This window comes from Danio rerio, chromosome 5 (genome assembly GCF_049306965.1).
Source record: "Danio rerio strain Tuebingen ecotype United States chromosome 5, GRCz12tu, whole genome shotgun sequence".
In the NCBI taxonomy this organism is placed as follows: Eukaryota; Metazoa; Chordata; class Actinopteri; order Cypriniformes; family Danionidae; genus Danio; species Danio rerio.
The window spans coordinates 10,040,664-10,058,995 of record NC_133180.1 but is presented as its reverse complement, the minus strand read 5'-3'; the positions used below and the strand labels follow the sequence as shown (position 1 = coordinate 10,058,995).

Here is an 18,332-nt window from a genome sequence, read left to right as displayed (position 1 = left end):
GTTAAATGGTGATTAGTACAGAGGGCGGTCAGCTGCTGGCTAAAAGTGCAACAAACAGCTGCCCACAAACAAAGTCTTTTTTTCTGTGGTGAAGATATTAACACAGCTAATTTAAGCTGTAACAGAATTTAAATTACCAAATTAAATTAATCAAATTAATTATTTAATTTATTTTTAAGGTCAATATGCTGTACAGTTGAAGCCATCCTATGAAATTAGATTTTTTTCATAGTGCTGTTTACACAACACAACAATTTTAATAACCTCTATTTTTTTTTTTTTTTTGTCGTTGCCATGATGACAGTACAAAATAGTTTACAAGACATTTGTGTTCTGCTTACAGTTCAATTTAAAAGCTTAACTAGGTTAACTAGGCAAGTCAGGTTAATTAGTTATGGACAACCGGCTTGTTCTGCAGCCAACTGAAAATAACAATTTATTAAGAGAGCTAATAATATTGACCTTAATATATAAGATTTACCTTTATTTATTCCAGCCAAACTAATAGGAAACACTGTGACAAAATTCCCTGCTCTTGGACATCACTTCAGAATTTATTTGGAAAAACATTTACATTTAACATGAGGGCTGATCATTTTGTCATAGCTGTATATTTAGACTAAACCATGTTCAATTGCAGGTTTTTTTTTTTTCACAGTTCAAAACAAAAAAGGAGGGTTTGAAGCATTAACTCTGCAAAAAAATGTCTTGTTTCTAGTGCAAATACCTAAAAATATTTAAAGCAAGCATCATTTTCTAGACAAGCAAAAGATATTGTTTTGTTTCCAGAAATAATTCGAAAAAATGAAGTGAGTTTTTTCCTAAAACAAGCAAAATATTCAAGTTTTGGCTTTGAAATAAGATTACTTTTCTTACCCCGTTGGCAGATTATTTAGTTTGTTTTAAGGAAAAACTCATTTAATTTTGGCATTTTATTTCTAAAATCAAGGCAATATTTTGTACTTGTCCTTGTCCTAAAATCCTTCTCGATTTAAGACTTTGATATTTGGACTATCAGACAAAGAGAAAACCTCCAAGAAAATATATATATTTTTTGCAGTGAAAACAAAAGCGCAATATTTATTTTCTGATTCTAATAAATGGCCCCTTGGTTTCATTACTTTATGTAAAATATTTGTATGTGTGTGTGTGTTTGTTAGGTTTTAGGGCTAAATATGAGTGTGTGTATAAATGAGTGTGTGGATGTTTCCCAGAGATGGGTTGCGGCTGAAAGGGCATCCGCTGCGTAAAAACTTGCTGGATAAGTTGGCGGTTCATTCGGCTGTGGCGACCCCGGATTAATAAAGGGACTAAGCCGACAAGAAAATGAATGAATGAATGAATGAATAAATGAATGAAAACATCTGAATGTTCCTAACAGGTTCAGTGAAATTACTTCAGTAAAAAATTGATTTTCCCCTATGTAATCTGCACATTAATAATAACATTTTCCCTGTTAAATATTCAATTACAGATAAAACTCTATTTTATTAGATGCACATTTTAAAATAGACTAAAGCAATGTTCATGTGCAGTGTATTTTGTTCTCAGCTCAATACAAAAAAAGCATCAACAACAAAAAAAGGCCAAAATATTTTGTTCTGATTCTTCTTAAAATCAAAAATTTTAACCAGGATTCTCACTCACACACACACACACACACACACACACACACACACACACACACACACACACACACACACACACACACACACACAGTTAACTGGCATAAAATTTGATTCAAAATAAAACTTAAATATATTTTTTTAAATTAAAAAAAAAAGCGTACGTTCATGCCGTTTTTTATGATTACATAAAAACATCTTATAAAATATATTTCAATATTAATTCAGATTATTTTATTTGATAATATAAAATAGTGATTATTGGAATAATCTTAAGAGTACAAACATAGTACTTTATATTGTTATTATATCTTACATATATATGTAAATTTGAACTACATAAATCTACATTTACTGATTTACACACACACACACACACACAAACACACACACACACACACACACACACACACACACACACACACACACACACACACACACACACACACACACACACACACACACAGAGTTAACTGGCATAAAATTTGATTCAAAATAAAGTAAATGGTCCCTAGGTTCCATTACTTCATGCTAAATATTTGTGTGTGTGTGTGTGTGTGCGTGTGTGTGTGTGTGTGTGTGTGTGTGTGTGTGTGTGTGTGTGTGTGTGTGTGTGTGTGTGTTTGTTTGTTAGGTTTTAGGGTAAAATATAAAAACATCTGAATGTCTTAACATAAAAAATAAAATTCATCTATCAAATCTGCAAATTAGTCATCAGTTTTAAAATATTCAGATAAAAATCAAATTAAGGGAAATCCTAAGACTTCATTTTAATAGATGTACAGTTTAATTGATGCTCTGTATTGTTGTATCTCTGTGCACCTGACTGGTCATTGACGAGCGTGGATTTTGACTCCAGGGTGACCTCTGGACCAAAAGTTAAGCTGTGTCCACAATCCCCTCTCCTATGTGGCCTGGACACTTGCAGAGGTCATCGCTGTGGTCAAACAGCGCGCAAACAGACCGTTATCTGACCACGGCATATAAAAGCCAATCAGAATCTTCAAAGCACACCAAACACATGCACACTAATTCACACAAAACAGTCAATTCACAGATTGTCCGAAAGGGCTTTTTAAAACCTTTTATTATCAAACGGACTAATAAATTAAATACAATAAATAATCATTTTCAGGTAACACAATTATCTGATAGGAACGAAAAGATTCTACAACTCGAATGACGAATGCGCAAAAATAATCTTTGGCAAAACACGTTTTATATTTGTTAACGCAGAGCAGTTTAAACAGTGACAACATTTCCATTTAATAAATTACAACTTAATGTACAACTGAGCTGAATCCACATTCATAACATAAATATTAAATAAAAACTTTCCCACATAAATTATAAATTCAAATCTGAGGTCGCCTTCAACCTCAAACAAAACATTCTTGAGCGTTCAGGAAATTAAATCTGATGATGGCAAGACACTGCAGCCAAAAACACCTTTTATTATACACCGGTTAATGTTAGACTTTCATAAAGTGCTTTTATTTTTAAGTCTATTGTTAAGAAAATACACTCTAAAGTTTTTCTTTTGTCATATTTTTTCAATTTGTGTCTGTAGTTTTCAACTATAATACATAAATTAAGGCATTTTTTGTTTTGCTTTGCATGCGCTGAGCTGTGAATGTGCACTTCAGCAGCACTTACATGCAGTTAAATTCGTGTCATTAATCTGAAGGTTCTTACAAAGAAAACTGCCCATGCATAATTTGCATATTTACACAAGAATATAGTTTTTTTTTGTGCTGGAATTGTAAGCAAATGAGTGCATATTTAATTAAGTAACCACTCCTCTTGTCGTACAGAATAAATTTGTAATTCTTAAAGGGATAGTTCACCCAAAAATGAAAATTACCTCATCATTTACTCTCCCTTCATGGGTTTCTTGCTTCTGTTGGACACTATATATGCAAGATATTTTAAAGAATTGCTAATAGTTCTGGGCGATGTGGCAAAAATGCAATCTCGAAAATTACTTTCCACATTGAACGATAATGATTTTTATTTCAATACTAATATATCAGTTGTTAATGCTTCCAGATTTAAAAGAGTACCCCAACAATGACCGAAGCCACAAAAATCAGAGGGTCCATTAAATGGCATAACATATTTCCGGATGATACATTTTCAAACATCTCTAATAAAAATCTCAAATATCAACACACTTTTAGATTCCATTGTTGCACATTTCTGCTCTGTGATTGGCTTTTAGATCAATATAGAGTAAAAAAGTCCGGAGTTTATTATTGTTTTTGACACAAATTTGATCAAGATTCGATTTGATATCGTTAATTGGCACAGCCCTAGTTGCTAGCACCCATTGACATCCATAAGAGGAAGAAAAATAATTGTGAGTTTTCATTTTTGGGTGAACTATCCCTTTAATGCAGTCAATCAATTGGGGAAGTATGACGATATAGTCCAATATTTTTACCCTATTCACCTGCAGTGTCTTGCCTTGATACTTAAAAAGAAGAGATGCTTCCGAAGTGCATCCTTGAGGACGCACACTGATGTTAGGAATAGGAATTCCCGCTCCGTAACACACGACAGCAATTTAAAAGCACCGACTCAGAATTTCCGTTCGTTCCATAATAGAATGGAAGAGATGAGCGATTATGATGTCATGTAGAGAACTTAAACATTCCGGAATCCATCTCCATGGTGACGTAACTTTAAAAATTGTTCCAATCTCACTCTATTGGAATTCTCCCTTCTTCAGAAGCGCACATTGGTTCAGTTCTACCAGGCTTCTGAGCTGTCGCAGCTGGAGCCGGGTGAGGGCGCGTCGGTGTCGCTGGTCCAGGTGCGGTCGGTGCGCAGGTTCTGCATGTTCCCTGTGAGCAGTGTCAGGAGCGCGGCTTGAGAATGAGCGGAGGGTTCGCCCCCTTGACTCTCCAGCAGAGTCACTAGGAAATTGATATAGCGCATGGCCAGTCGCAGGATCTCATTCTTGCTAAGCTTTTTCTCCGGCGGGTGCGTGGGAATGAGTTTCCGCAGCTCCGCGAAGGCTGTGTTAACATTATGTTGGCGCCAGCGCTCACGTGTGTTAGTGAACACCTTCCTGGTCATGTTACTGCAGTATTTCTAGTTTTAAAAAAAATAATAATTAATTAACAAATTATCTGAATATTCTGCATAATATTTGGAAGAATCCAGTTAATAGCAACAAGTGCAAACAAATGATATCTTACCAATATCTGAAGTCTTGGAGCTTTATGAATGTTGGTGCATCAGGCACAAATTGCCGAGCATGAAAAAGCAAAAGAGTCCAGACGGCAGGTGAAGAGCAGCAGCGAGAACAGTGTTTAGAAAGGATTAAACGCTGTCGGATAACAGCAGAAGTAATGAGCTAACATCCGTTCTCTCTCTCTTTCTGTATCTCTGCAGTCCGACGCTCACTGAAGCCTTGAAGAAACTCCTGTGATGGTAAACAGGGTGAAGGGAGAGAGGATGAGGGAGGGGTGGGGGTTTGGCTCGGGCTTCTCATTTTTATAGTCTTGCTGCTGTGTGACGTTGTGAGGATTGAGAGGGGAGGGAATGACTTTTTTTTTTACATCTGCCATTAATGCATTTAAATTGATTCAAATAAATCAAAGCAAATACAAGGAAATCCAGCTTTTGAGCAAATGAACATGTAAAACAAACTGCTGTATTGTTGACTTAAACTGATTTTATTATATTATGATATTATACTAATCATAATATATAGTAATTTATATATATATATATATATATATATATATATATATATATATATATATATATATATTTTTTTTTTTTTTAATATATATAAAGTTGCATTTTGTGCTAATATATGTATTAATAATCAATAACCATTTTGTAGTGATAAAAATATTTATCAATTAATTTAAAAATTATAAATATTTTTACAGGGTAATTTTGTATATTTATTTAGTATAGGAAAGGAACTAAATGTATTCGATATTCGAATTATATAAAATGTATTACATGTTTAAATCACTCTAATAAGCATATTTAAATATTACAGTATATATTATAACATTTTACATTACATATTAAAATTTGTATTTTCAAATTTTAAAATGTTCCCGTTTACGAAGAAAAAAAAGTTATATCTATTTTTATTATATATTTTAATTATACTAATAAATATATCTGATAACTAAATTATATATTATTAAATAATAATAAATAAATAAATAAAACAATTAAATAAAACATAAAAAAATTAAATAATAAAACAATAATTAAAAAATAATTAGATAAGTACTCAAATAATAAATATTTCTATGTTTAGGCAATTAAAACACTTAAATAATTTATTTATGTTTAAAACACTTATATAATAAATATATTTATGTTTTGGCAATTAAAAACACAAAAATAATAAATATATTTATGTTTAGGCAATTAAAAACACTTAAATAATGTGAACTTTCATGTTTCAGGCAATAAAACACTTATATAATAAATATCATGTTTGAATAATTAAAACACTTAAATAATAAATATATTTATGCTTTGGCAATTAAAAACACAAAAATATTAAATATCCTTATGTTTAGGGAATTAAAAACACTTATATAATAAATATATTTATGTTCAGGTAATTAAAAACACTTATATAATAAATATCTTTATGTTTAGATGATAAAAAAACACTTATATAATAAATATCTTTATGTTTAGATGATAAAAAACACTTATATAATAAATATCTTTATGTTTAGGTAATTTAAAACACTTATATAATAAATATCATGTTTAAACAATTAAAACACTTATATTATAAAATATATTTATGTTTTGGCAATTAAGAACAGCTATATAATAAATATCTGTTTAAATAATTAAAACACCTTAATAATAAATACATTTAGGTTTAGGCAAATTAAGACACTTAAATAATAAATATATTTAGGTTTACGCGAATTAAAACACTTATATAATAAATATCTGTATGCTTGGGCAATTAAAAACACAAAAATAATAAATATCTTCATGTTTAGGCAATTAAAAACACTTAAACAATCAATAGTTTTATGTTTAGGCAATTAAAACATTAAAATAATAAATATTGTTGTGTTTAGGCAATTAAAACACTTAAATAATAAACATCTTTATGTTTAGGCAATTAAAAACACTGAATGTAAATGCATGGATTTATCACACAAATATGTAAAAGAAATAATGAAAAGAATGATCAAATTGGACCAAAAAGTCAATCCTCACTATGCTTTAATATAGATTTGTTAAATATTATAACATAGTCGCTTTTATTTGCGGAATAATAATAATGTCAACATATGTTTGTCATTATAACTTTTGCATCTTTCTAACATTTTTGCAAATAAACTTAACTGCTTGAGTAAACCAGCATAAGCCTCAAGTTTACTCATTACTAATCTTAAACACTTCCACATTCACCCCATCGGGCAACAACAGAAACAACACTATTCAAAGCAGACTTATTGCCTATGAGCTGGAACAAATACGTGGCTGTTGTACGAAATGTGTTTCCTTCTTTTGTTAAAATGCTGGACGTCCACCTGCTAACAGATCTATTACAGCAATAGTGACGTGACATCATAATGAAAACCTTCCTCTGATTGGAGGACACGGTGCCAAAAAAAAAAAAACACCCTGACGGAGTAATAATATGGGTTTTGTGTGAATGATGGTAATCTTGTTTAGCATGTCCTGGGGCTCCACGTAAATGGCACTAGGTTATGACAGTGGCAAGCTTTTTTCAGTTTTTAGGGGGGTCGAGGTCTCCGAAGGCCCCTCTCGCTCTCTTCTCAACTCTCAACCTCCCTTCAGATCAAAAGCTGGTGTCTCGCTGCAGCAATTGTTGCGTTAAAAGTCTCTCTGAGAATTGTGGGGGATTTGCATAATGGGATTATGGAGGGATTAGGAGTCAGGCAGAGGACAGACACGGTTAGGACGGAGCTGAATTCACCACTCCATTCATTCGGACTGCAGCGTTCCACACACACTGCACCTGCAGAGCTGCTTTTCACAAACTAGATTCAAACTTCAGCACCACACAGACCTGCACAAAAACACACTCTCAACCAATGCACACTTTTGATTTACCTGCGAGCTCTGGCTTACTGTAGATTGAAATATCGGGAGTTGGATTTTCTGCATTGCAGTGAAATGAAGGCTTGGGTGTGAAGGCTGTGAAAAACACTGCAGTAATCTCTCAAATTTGGTCCAAAGTGTGCCTGCAATCAAAAGATGTTGAATTTAATGTCATTTCAATCATTTATCAACAAAGTCCTGCAAGATCTAATAATCACAGCTTCAAATGAACAGTATAAATGTTTCTGTTTATATTTATTTAAAAAATATTGAGTTATTTTAAAAACATTTTGAAGAAAATCAACATATTACTTATATATATATATATATATATATATATATATATATATATATATATATATATATATATATATATATATATATGATACAACTTTGTGTTATAAATAATCTGATTTAAACTCCATATTTATTAGCCCCCCGTTTATTTTTCCCCAATTTCTGTTTAACAGAGAGCACATTTCTTCAACACATTTCTAAACATAATAGTTTCAATAACTCATTTCTAATTACTGATTTATTTTATATTTGACATGATGACAGTAAATAATATTTTACTAGATATTCTTCAAGGCACCTCCATACAGCTTAAAGTGACATTTAAAGGCTTAACTAGGTTAATTAGGTAAACTAGGCAGGTTAGGGTAATTAGGCAAGTCATAGTATAACAATGGTTTGTTCTGTAGACTATCGAAAAAAATATTGCTTAAAGGGGCTAATAATATTGACCTTAAAATGGTGTTTAAAAAACCAAAAAACTGTTTTTATTATAGCCGAAATAAAACAAATAAGACTTTCTCCAGAAGAAAAAAATACCAGACATACTGTGAAAGTTTCTTTGCTCTGTTAAACATCATTTGGGAATTATTCAAGTGTATTTTTTTACACATACATTTCAAATAATATCACATAATTTGCACATTTACAATATAAACATTTTTAAATAAAAATACAAATAAATAGAATAAAATATATTATAATTTTCATTATACAATTATTATAATGTAATAATAGATCATATGTAACAATTTATATTTCTTTATTTGTAAGGTGAGAAATGCAATATGAGAAATAACACTTACAAAAGGGTTTAATGTGTTTATATTATTAAATTACAATTCTACTATAGTATATATTAATCTTAGTTAAAGCTAATATTACCATTTTTACAAACAAGTGCTGTATCTGTTACCATTCGGTAGCTTGGTAGTTGAAGCCAGAATTATTAGCCCCCTTTGATTTATTAATTAATTTTTTTTAAATATTTCCCAAATTACAGAAAGAAAGAACTTTTCACAGTATGTCTGATAATATTTTTTTCTTCTGGAGAAAGTCTTATTTGTTTTATTTTGTTTTAAATGTTTTAATTGTGATTTACACATTTCAATATAAAATAAAATAATCTTACTGCAAAAAAATAAAAAATTTAATTACATATGTATGATACAACTTTGCTTTAAAAATAAGATCACATATATTGCATATAATTATTTAAAACAGAAATATAAATAAGTTTACTTTGAAAATCCTAAAACTATAGTATTATGAAGTATAACATTTTGTTTACTTGTTAGATACAAGATAATAAAGACTTAAACTGTTATATATGTATATAATAAATTCATTTACATATTTACAATATATATATATATATATATATATATATATATATATATATATATATATATATATATATATATATATATATATATGTATGTATGTATATATATAAAATTTACAATATTTATTAACATTATTAAAACTAAATTTAACATTAGTAAAAACTAAAAGAATACACAGTACAACTGATTGTTAATGTTAGTTAAATCATTAATAAACAACACCTTAATGCAACCATTATTTGTTATGTAAATAAAATAAAAAAGAAAAAGTAAATTGAAAATAAAAATATCTGACAACAAAGAGTAACTTACACTGTTTATTGGCTCAGATCCCTTTAATAATGGCCAATTAAATACAGGAACCTTCTCCAATGGTTCCTATTCGAGCATTTAGTACATTATTGACACTGCAATACGGTTGAAAAGAGATTGGACCCAACGCTTGCACTGAAAGAGAGCTGTTAAAAAGGTCAGATTTGAACAGCATGCTCTGTTCTCACAGCGGTTTTCCATCTGAAAGAGATTACAGCCACATTACTGGCCTGCTTGTTTAAAGCACTGTGTTTTATTGCCTTCAACTGGACACACGTCTTACACACTGTCCAAGAAAACCGCAATTATTTGCTTTTGTTTGCACAGGCACACTGGCGCAGTTGGGAGTTATTTATGGTGTTTGACAGAGAATCATTGCAAGAGCAGACCGAGTGAAAGAAATAGAGAAAAACTAAGGCATATCCTGAGAGAAAACTCCAGTCTGATATCAACAGAATCAAAATATGAAGTATACAGGATGTCTGCCAGTGGACAAAACTAGGCATAAACATCATTACAAAACATCTCTCTGGATGAATGTACAGTTGTGTATTGTATTTTATTTGACTATATTTTAATAATATTTTTTCCCTATTTCATAATCTTTTTAATTAACAGTTTTAGTATATTAGTATAGTATTAGTACGTTTGTCTTTTTTATTTGTGTATTTATCAAAATTATAATTGTGTGTTTTTGTTGTGTGTATGTGTGTGTGTGTATTATTTGATCACGTTACAGTTTTGTTCATTGTTTTTGTAATCTGCAATGCTTTGGCAGTATTTGACATGTCATGCCAATAAAACTCTTGAACTGAATAAAAAACGAATGAAAAATCTTTATAGAGGTGTCATTTCTCAAGCTCATTCCTGCTAAATAATGATATGATAATAATCCTGATAACTCCATAATGATGTATATGATAATGTATGCATTTCTATACTATAATTTACTGTTTTATATATAACTACTTATTTTCAGATTCGTAAAAATCTTATTCTTATCTTGGTCTGAAATGGCTCTTTTCTCACAGATTTATTCTCTCTCTATCTCTCAATTCAATTCAATTAAATTCAATTAATGAATGCCATGATGACTGTAAATAATATTTGACTAGATATTTTTCAAGACACTTCTATGAAGCTTAAAGTGACATTTAAAGGCTTAACTAGGTTAACTAGGTAAACTAGGTGGGTTAGGTTAGACTATCGAAAAAAGTATAGCCAATAAAAGGGGCTAATAATTTTGACCTTAAATGGCTTTTAAAGATTAAAAACTGCTTTTAAAGATTAAAAACTGCTTTTATTCTAGCCAAAATAAAACAAATAAGACTTTCTTTAGAAGACAAAATATTATCAGACATATTGTGAACATTTTCTCGCTCTGTTAAACATCATTTAGGAAATATTTAAAAAAAGAAAAAACATTCAAAGGGGGGCTAATAATTCTTCAGCTGTATATCTTTTAAACCATTTACATGTTTTTTTATTATTATTGTATCTATCTATACTTTCTTTGCAATTATGTTTTGAGGGATTACTTAGATTCTTATTTAAACCATTTAAATATTTAGCTATTACTACTGCATTTATTATTATTTTTTTTATTATGTTGGGGAGAACAAATAATGTTTTTAAATGTGTTTTTGGTACAGTTTCTAAATAACTAACTAGTACAGATTTTTCTCTTAATGGTTTTACAGCACTGTCCAAAAAACATGCTTTTATTGCTCACAGGCGCAGTTCAGATGGTGTTAGAGCTATATATATTTTCCACAGAGGCTCAGGCTCATGTAGTTTCCATTTACTGATTCAATTTAAATTTATTTTGGCTTTTAAGACGAAAGCCTATATTGTTTATAATTAATGAACTCTGACATTTTAAATGTGTTTCTCTCACTCTCTCTCTCTTTATAAACACAGGTTTGATTGATGTGCAGCAGTATTGTTTTTAAATTGATTAAATCTTGGGGAATTATGTCTGGCGGAATTAATGTTTTTATATGTGCTTTTGTCACTGCAGTTCCTATACCTTGCTCTGATAAATACATTTTCAAAAATTACATTAAAATACATCCAACATCTTTGATGTGATTTCTCTCTCTTTTAAAACAAAAACACAAATCTGAATAGCAGCAGAACAGTTTTTTCATCCATTAAAAAAAATTCTAATTATAAATATATGCACACACACACACACAAACACACATGCACGCACACCCGCACTCATGCACACACACACACACACACACACACACACACACACACACGCGCATGCACGCACGCACGCACACACACACACAGTGCTCAGCATATATGAGTACATCCACCACAAATCATTCATTTAAATTAATATTTTCTATAGGAAGGTTTACAATACTATATTTATGAATATACATTCGATTAGTCAGTACTGAAGCCAAATCTGGAGCTAATCTAACAAAATAACTTACGATAATGCTTCAAAAAAATAGTACACCCAAATGCATATGTTAAGGAAAAATGTTAAATAACATTTTCAAAAATAGCAAGAATCAAGAGAAACAAAAAAATATATAACATTTTGTTGAAATGTGGTAGTTTGTAAAAAAAAAAAAAAATTGCAATATTTTGCATGAATTTAAATGTTTTATATTTGCTTTTCCAAAGATGTTCTGTGTCTAAAAGATTATTTAATCAATATATCTGTTTAGGTAATCTGTTTTGTTTAAATGCACCAAAATACATTGCCTATATTCACTAAGGATGAACGGATAAAATATTGGAAAATGGATAAACATATTCATTTTCAAAATGGGGTGTACGCAATTATGCTGAGCATTGTACCTTTTTCTATTAAATACATTTTAAAAAATCCAAAAAAAAAAAAAAAAAAAAAAACACTATGCAACATCTAAATGTGATTTATCTCTTTTAAAAACAACAACAACAACACAAATTTGATAAGCAGCATAATTGTTTTTTCGTCCATATCAAAAAATTATATTATATTTATATAATATTTAGATTACCTTATAGCCATTTAAAACTCTATTTTAGGGCTCTACTTTCACAGTCTAGGCGCATAGTCTAAAGCGCAGGGCAAAAGCATTAAGAGTGTGCCCGAATCCACTTTTGGTATTTTAAGGACGTAAAATACACTCTGCATCGTGGTGCATATTCTAACAGGGTTGAGCTTATTCTTTTAATGAGTTATAGGTGTGATATGATAATAAACCAATCAGATTCTTATCACCCATTCCCTTCCAGAGTCACATGGTGAAAAAAAAATTAACAGAGCATTTGCAGCACGAGAATAAAGAACTGGCCTCCTCCAATCAGCCTTTACTTTCACTTTCTCTCTTTAGTGAATGAGGAAACGGTTTATACACACTCCACTAAAGCCCTTACAGCCTATATAATTAATTTAGTTTGTTAAGCACAAAGATTTGTTTCAAAACTACTTCTAAATTCAGTTCTAATTTCTAGCAAATGAATAAATGAGCAATCATAACAAAGAGTGTTCAAAAAAACTGAGTTATATCCAAACACACGTGCTATGCCCCATATAATGCCCCTTTAGACCTGCTTTCAGCTGGTCTATTGCACAGTATATTTTAGTTCCTCAAAATAGAAACGCTAATAATGCAACGTAACACACCTCCTTTCTAGACCGGAACACCCATGAGTCCACAAAATGGCGCAAAAGGATTTGCTATTTAAGCGTGGCAGAAAACAGAAAAATTAAGATAGCGCTGGTCGGAAAATAGCAACACTTTAGGGTTAACATGTCTTGCGCCGGTTGTATGATAGGGTCCAAGGTGTTTATAGCCATTACTATTGCATTTATTAATTTATTAATGTGGCTTATAAGACCACAGCCAATATTGTTTATAATGAATGAATTCTGACATTTTAAATATGATTTATTCTCTCTCTCTCTCTCCCTTTTTATAACACAGGTTTGATTGATGTGCAGCAGTATCATTTATTCATGTGTTTTTAGTCATAAAAAAAAAATATATATATATATAAACCGTTTAAATGCTTTGCTATTGTTATTGCATTTACTATTACTGCGTTATTTACATTTTATGTATTTACGTTTGGCCGGGGAGAAAAAAATAATGTTTTTAAATGTGTTTTTGTCACTGCAACAATTCCTACACACCTTGTTCTGATTTTTATTTTTGATCATTGGTTTTACAGCACTGTCCGAAAACATGCTATTATTTGCTTTTGTTTGCACACGGGCGCAGTTCAGACGGTGTTGGGAGTTATTTATGGTGGCTCAAGCTCATGGCTGGTGCAGACGGAGTGAAAGGGAGACGGATGGAGAGAGGGAAAATGCCCTGTGGGAGTGTCTTTTCTTGAGCTCATTCCTGCGAGGGGCTGCTGTCAGACTGCTGGAGCGCAGAGATAAGCCCCCCTCGACCCCCATCGCTCTCTCTCCCTCTCCTCTGACTGTCAGCGATAAGGCGATCGTCCTGTAATTGAATGACTATCTTTCTATCGTGCTCGTTTAAGAAAATAGCGAGGGGCTGGAATACGCGTGTGGTGTGGGAGATAAATTAATGGCCACTGTCACAGCAGTCGCCAATCAACATTTCAGACTGGCTATTCGGAAAATGTTTTTTTTTTTTTTAACGCCAATCAATTCAGCTTCACACAGCAGATGATTTATTCAGCTCCAGACAAGCGTTTTCGCAGCAGTGACATGCAGTAGGAAATGTACGCCGCCGCGTGTTTGCGTCGCATTTGAATGGAGCTGCGATCGGATGTATTCTTTACACCTGCTACTGTGTACATATTATTAAGCTAAATGACACGTGTATATACATGCATTCACGCTTAACTGTAGGTCAGAGGTCGGTAGATAAAGGAGAAAAGTACTATTGTGGTCTTATAAACAATAAAGCAATACATACTCTTGAACAATCAGAGCTTAAACCTTCTGATACGCCTTAAAAGTAAATTCAAGTCAATAAAATGTCAAAATTAAAACAAAAATAGTTGTTTCCCCACATCTTTTGGTTTGTATGTTTCCACGACATTTCCAGATGTTCCTGATTCAGTTTTCACGTTACTGATAGTCATATAGTCCAGAAGATATTAAGCAAAAGAGAATAGATTAAGTAAGAACAATAATTTCTATTACATTTTAAGACTTTAATTATACAAACCAATTTTTAATTGCTTAAATGTTATTGTTTTATCAGAATTAATTCATAACAATATATTCTGAGATGTGATTATTGATCAAATTGTGAAAATAAATTTTCAAGAAACAAAAAATATACAATTCTGTTTAAATTTTGTAGTTTGTCACTTTTTTATTTTAATATTTTGCATGAATTTAAATGTTTAGTGACTAAAACATTATTTTAATTAATATATCTATTTACAAAATGGGTTGTACACATATGTGCCGAGCACTGTACCTTGTTCTATTAAACACAGTAAAAAAAAAAAACATTTAAAAAAAAAACTTTCCCACATCTAAATGTGATTTATCTCTTAAAAAAACACAAATTTGATTTTAAGCATAAATATTTTTCATCTATTTAAAAAATATATTATAATAATTTTATTCATGTTAAATACTTAGATTGCCTTATAGCCATTTAAAACAAAAAGTTTTTATAGCCATTAATATTGTATTTATTAATTTATTGATGGCTTATAAGGCCACAGCCTATATTGTTTATAATTAATGAATTCTGACATTATTAATGTGATTTATTCTCTCTCTCTCTCTTTAAAAACACAGGTTTGATTAATGTCCAGCAGTATTGTTTATTCATGTGTTTTTAGTCACAATAAAAAAAAAATTTAAAAAAATATATATTTATTTAATTTTATTTATTTAATTATATATATATATATATATATATATATATATATATATATATATATATATATATATATATATATATATACACATATACATATAAATAAATATATATACACATATACATATAAATAAATATATATATATATATATATATATATATATATATATATATATATATATATATATATATATATATATAATTTAAATGTTTTGCTATTGTTATTGCATTTATCATTTCATTTATTATTCTGCATTTATTTACATTTTGTGTAATTACGTTTGGCAGGGGCAAAAAAAAAATGTTTTTAAATGTGTTCCTACACACCTTGTTCTGATTTTTATTTTTGATCATTGGTTTTACAGCACTGTCCGAGAAACATGCTATTATTTGCTTTGTTTGTTTCTGATTCTGTTTTCATGTTATTAATAGTCATTTAGTACAGATGATATTAAGCAAAAGAGAACAGATTAAGTAAGAACAATAATAATTTCTATGACATTCTAAGACTTTAATTATACACATCAATTACTGTAAAATCGGCTATTTTTTGCACTTTAGTTATAGGAATTCAAACACATTTAATATTTTATTCAACAATGAATACACATTAACGTTTATGCTAGTACAGGCACTTTTTTATTTAGAATTATTTACAGAAATATTGTTATTGTGAAGTACCTCACAGTAATTTACTTTGAATTTACATACAGTATCTTACTGTAAAAGTAATGCAATTATTAGCCAGTAATTTACTGCAAATGTTTATACAACAGTTTGACAGCATAATCATGTGAATAAAAAAAGAAAATCAAACATTAAGAGTCTCAAAAATATTTTTGTATGAGGAACTACTTTCTTCCGCCATTCATACACATCTGCAGCTGACATCAGAACAGCAGAAACCATTGCTCATTCACACATGTCTCTTTTCAGAGTTAGTGTTTAAATAATTCTCTAGCATCCACCTCTGGCTCGCCTCCGAGTGGAGTGCTTTCCCGCTGCTACCAGTTTGTCCGCTTAGCTCGCAGCGTTACGTCGGCGGAGCGGAGGCCCGGAGGAGAAGGAGCCAGGCACGGGGATGACCGGGATCGGGTCCGGGGAAGAGCGGTTCCAGAAATCAGGTAAGATGAAAAACAGAATCCGAAAAATAAGGGCGAGAACGCGGCGGGATCTGAAAACGCGGTCGAAATCAAAGACGAGGGCTTTTGCTTTTTTCTTTTTTTTTTTCTTCTGGACGGATTTTGCAAACCGTCGCTTGGGTTTAGGGAAGGAGGAGGAGAAGGAGGAAGAGGAGGGCCCGAGAGGCGCTCGAGACGCGAAAAAGCGCGCACAGTGGCCTCTCGCGGATCCGCGAAAACAAAAACCGCTCGAATACTTACCTCCCGGGACGTATTTCGCGGTCCGCAAAAACGTCCGCGGGGCTACGTTTCCACAATGAGCCCGGGTTTAATTTAATCTTTTGGAAATATGTTGGGGTGGGGAAAGATTATTGTTAAAGTAAATAAATATCCTTTTCTTTCATTTAATTAAATGCAATGTATACTTGATTTAACTTAACTAATGTTTTATATCTTTAGATTTCTATTTTAAAATAAATATAAAGAAAATAACATGATTTGACTGCACTTTCTCTTTTATTGGAACTGTCCTCTGAACAAAGGATACTATAGATACACTATAATGGTGACAAGTTAAACATCAAAATACTGCAATTACTGCAAAAATAATATTATCATTTGTTTTAATTAATTAAATACTAAAAATCCAGATGAACAGGAGAAACTTCACTCAAATGAGTGACATAAAGAGAATGAAAGAAAAAAGCTTCTCAGAAAAACCTGAGTCTGGTCTGTCCATCATTCCTGCCTGGAACTCGTTCGCAAAGCAGTTTTCCTCTCTTGCAGTGCTGAAGTGCTGAAAATAAACACAGACACACACTAATGGAGCAAAACCATCCTATCCTCTGCACAAAAATTCAATTCCATTCAAAAAGTGAACAATTTGTCATCATTTGTATGTTTATTTAAGGACTTTCTTCTGTTGAACACAAATAGCAAAGGATGGAGTTTTATATTATATTTAGAGAATATGGTTAATAAGTGAATAAGCTAATTCACAATAACAGACTTTTGTATTTACAAAGAGAGGTCAATACACCCATAATCTGTTTCATGTTCACAAAATTAGATACGCAAATGCACCACCAAATTTATAATCACATGAAAAATGTGAAAAATGGAAACGCCCAAATTATGGGAAACATTCAACATTTTCTGAATTTCGTGAAAATGAATTAGGCTATGCATTTGTGAATCACTGTTTACAAATATATAAATGCAAATAACTTGTGATTCAATTGTACATTACATTACTGGATCTTTTGGTTTAAAATACTGGTTAGTATTTTTTGTATATATACATTTGCATATTTTTACTAAAGAAAAATGTGTAAAAAATAAGCCTATACCAAAGTGTGTGTGTGTGTGACTGTATACAGTTGAAGTCAAAATTATTAGCCCCCATTTAAATTATTTTTAAAAAATATTTCCCAAATGAGGGGCGACGCAGTGGCGCAGTGGGTAGCACGTATATATATATATATATACACACACATTAAATTTGTGTTTATAAAGAGAGAGAGAGAGAGAGAGAGAGAGAGAGAGAGAGCGAGAGAAAACAAATCACATTTAAAATGTCAGAAAGAGCTTTTTCAGACCAAGATAAGAATATTATTTTTAAAAATAACAAATTTCTGCACTAATTTCTATTAAAAAAAATCCTTTGTTTGTATGTGCTTATTTTTACTCATTTATGTTAATTAGTAGGGGTGTGACAAGATCTCATTG

At 30.9% G+C, this 18,332-nt stretch overlaps 2 protein-coding genes across 7 annotated transcripts in view; both read right to left on the bottom strand.

Annotated features, from left to right (window-relative positions):
• Positions 1 to 3,173: 3,173 nt before the first annotated feature.
• On the bottom strand, positions 3,174 to 5,102 carry tal2 (T-cell acute lymphocytic leukemia 2). The gene is given in 2 exon segments (NM_201339.3): positions 3,174 to 4,721; positions 4,829 to 5,102. A coding segment is annotated over 1 exon segment (330 nt). The 5' UTR covers positions 4,707 to 4,721; positions 4,829 to 5,102; the 3' UTR covers positions 3,174 to 4,376.
• Positions 5,103 to 17,102: 12,000 nt separating this feature from the next.
• The window catches only part of shoc1 (shortage in chiasmata 1), a 55,620-nt gene continuing 54,390 nt past the window's right edge, over positions 17,103 to 18,332 (bottom strand). For all 6 annotated transcript variants that reach the window (XM_068221401.2, XM_021476345.3, XM_073951957.1 and 3 more), the window contains exon 29: positions 17,103 to 17,400. In XM_068221401.2, the coding sequence (XP_068077502.2) occupies positions 17,315 to 17,400 (86 nt within the window). In that variant the 3' untranslated portion in view covers positions 17,103 to 17,314. The remainder of the gene's footprint in view (positions 17,401 to 18,332) is intronic.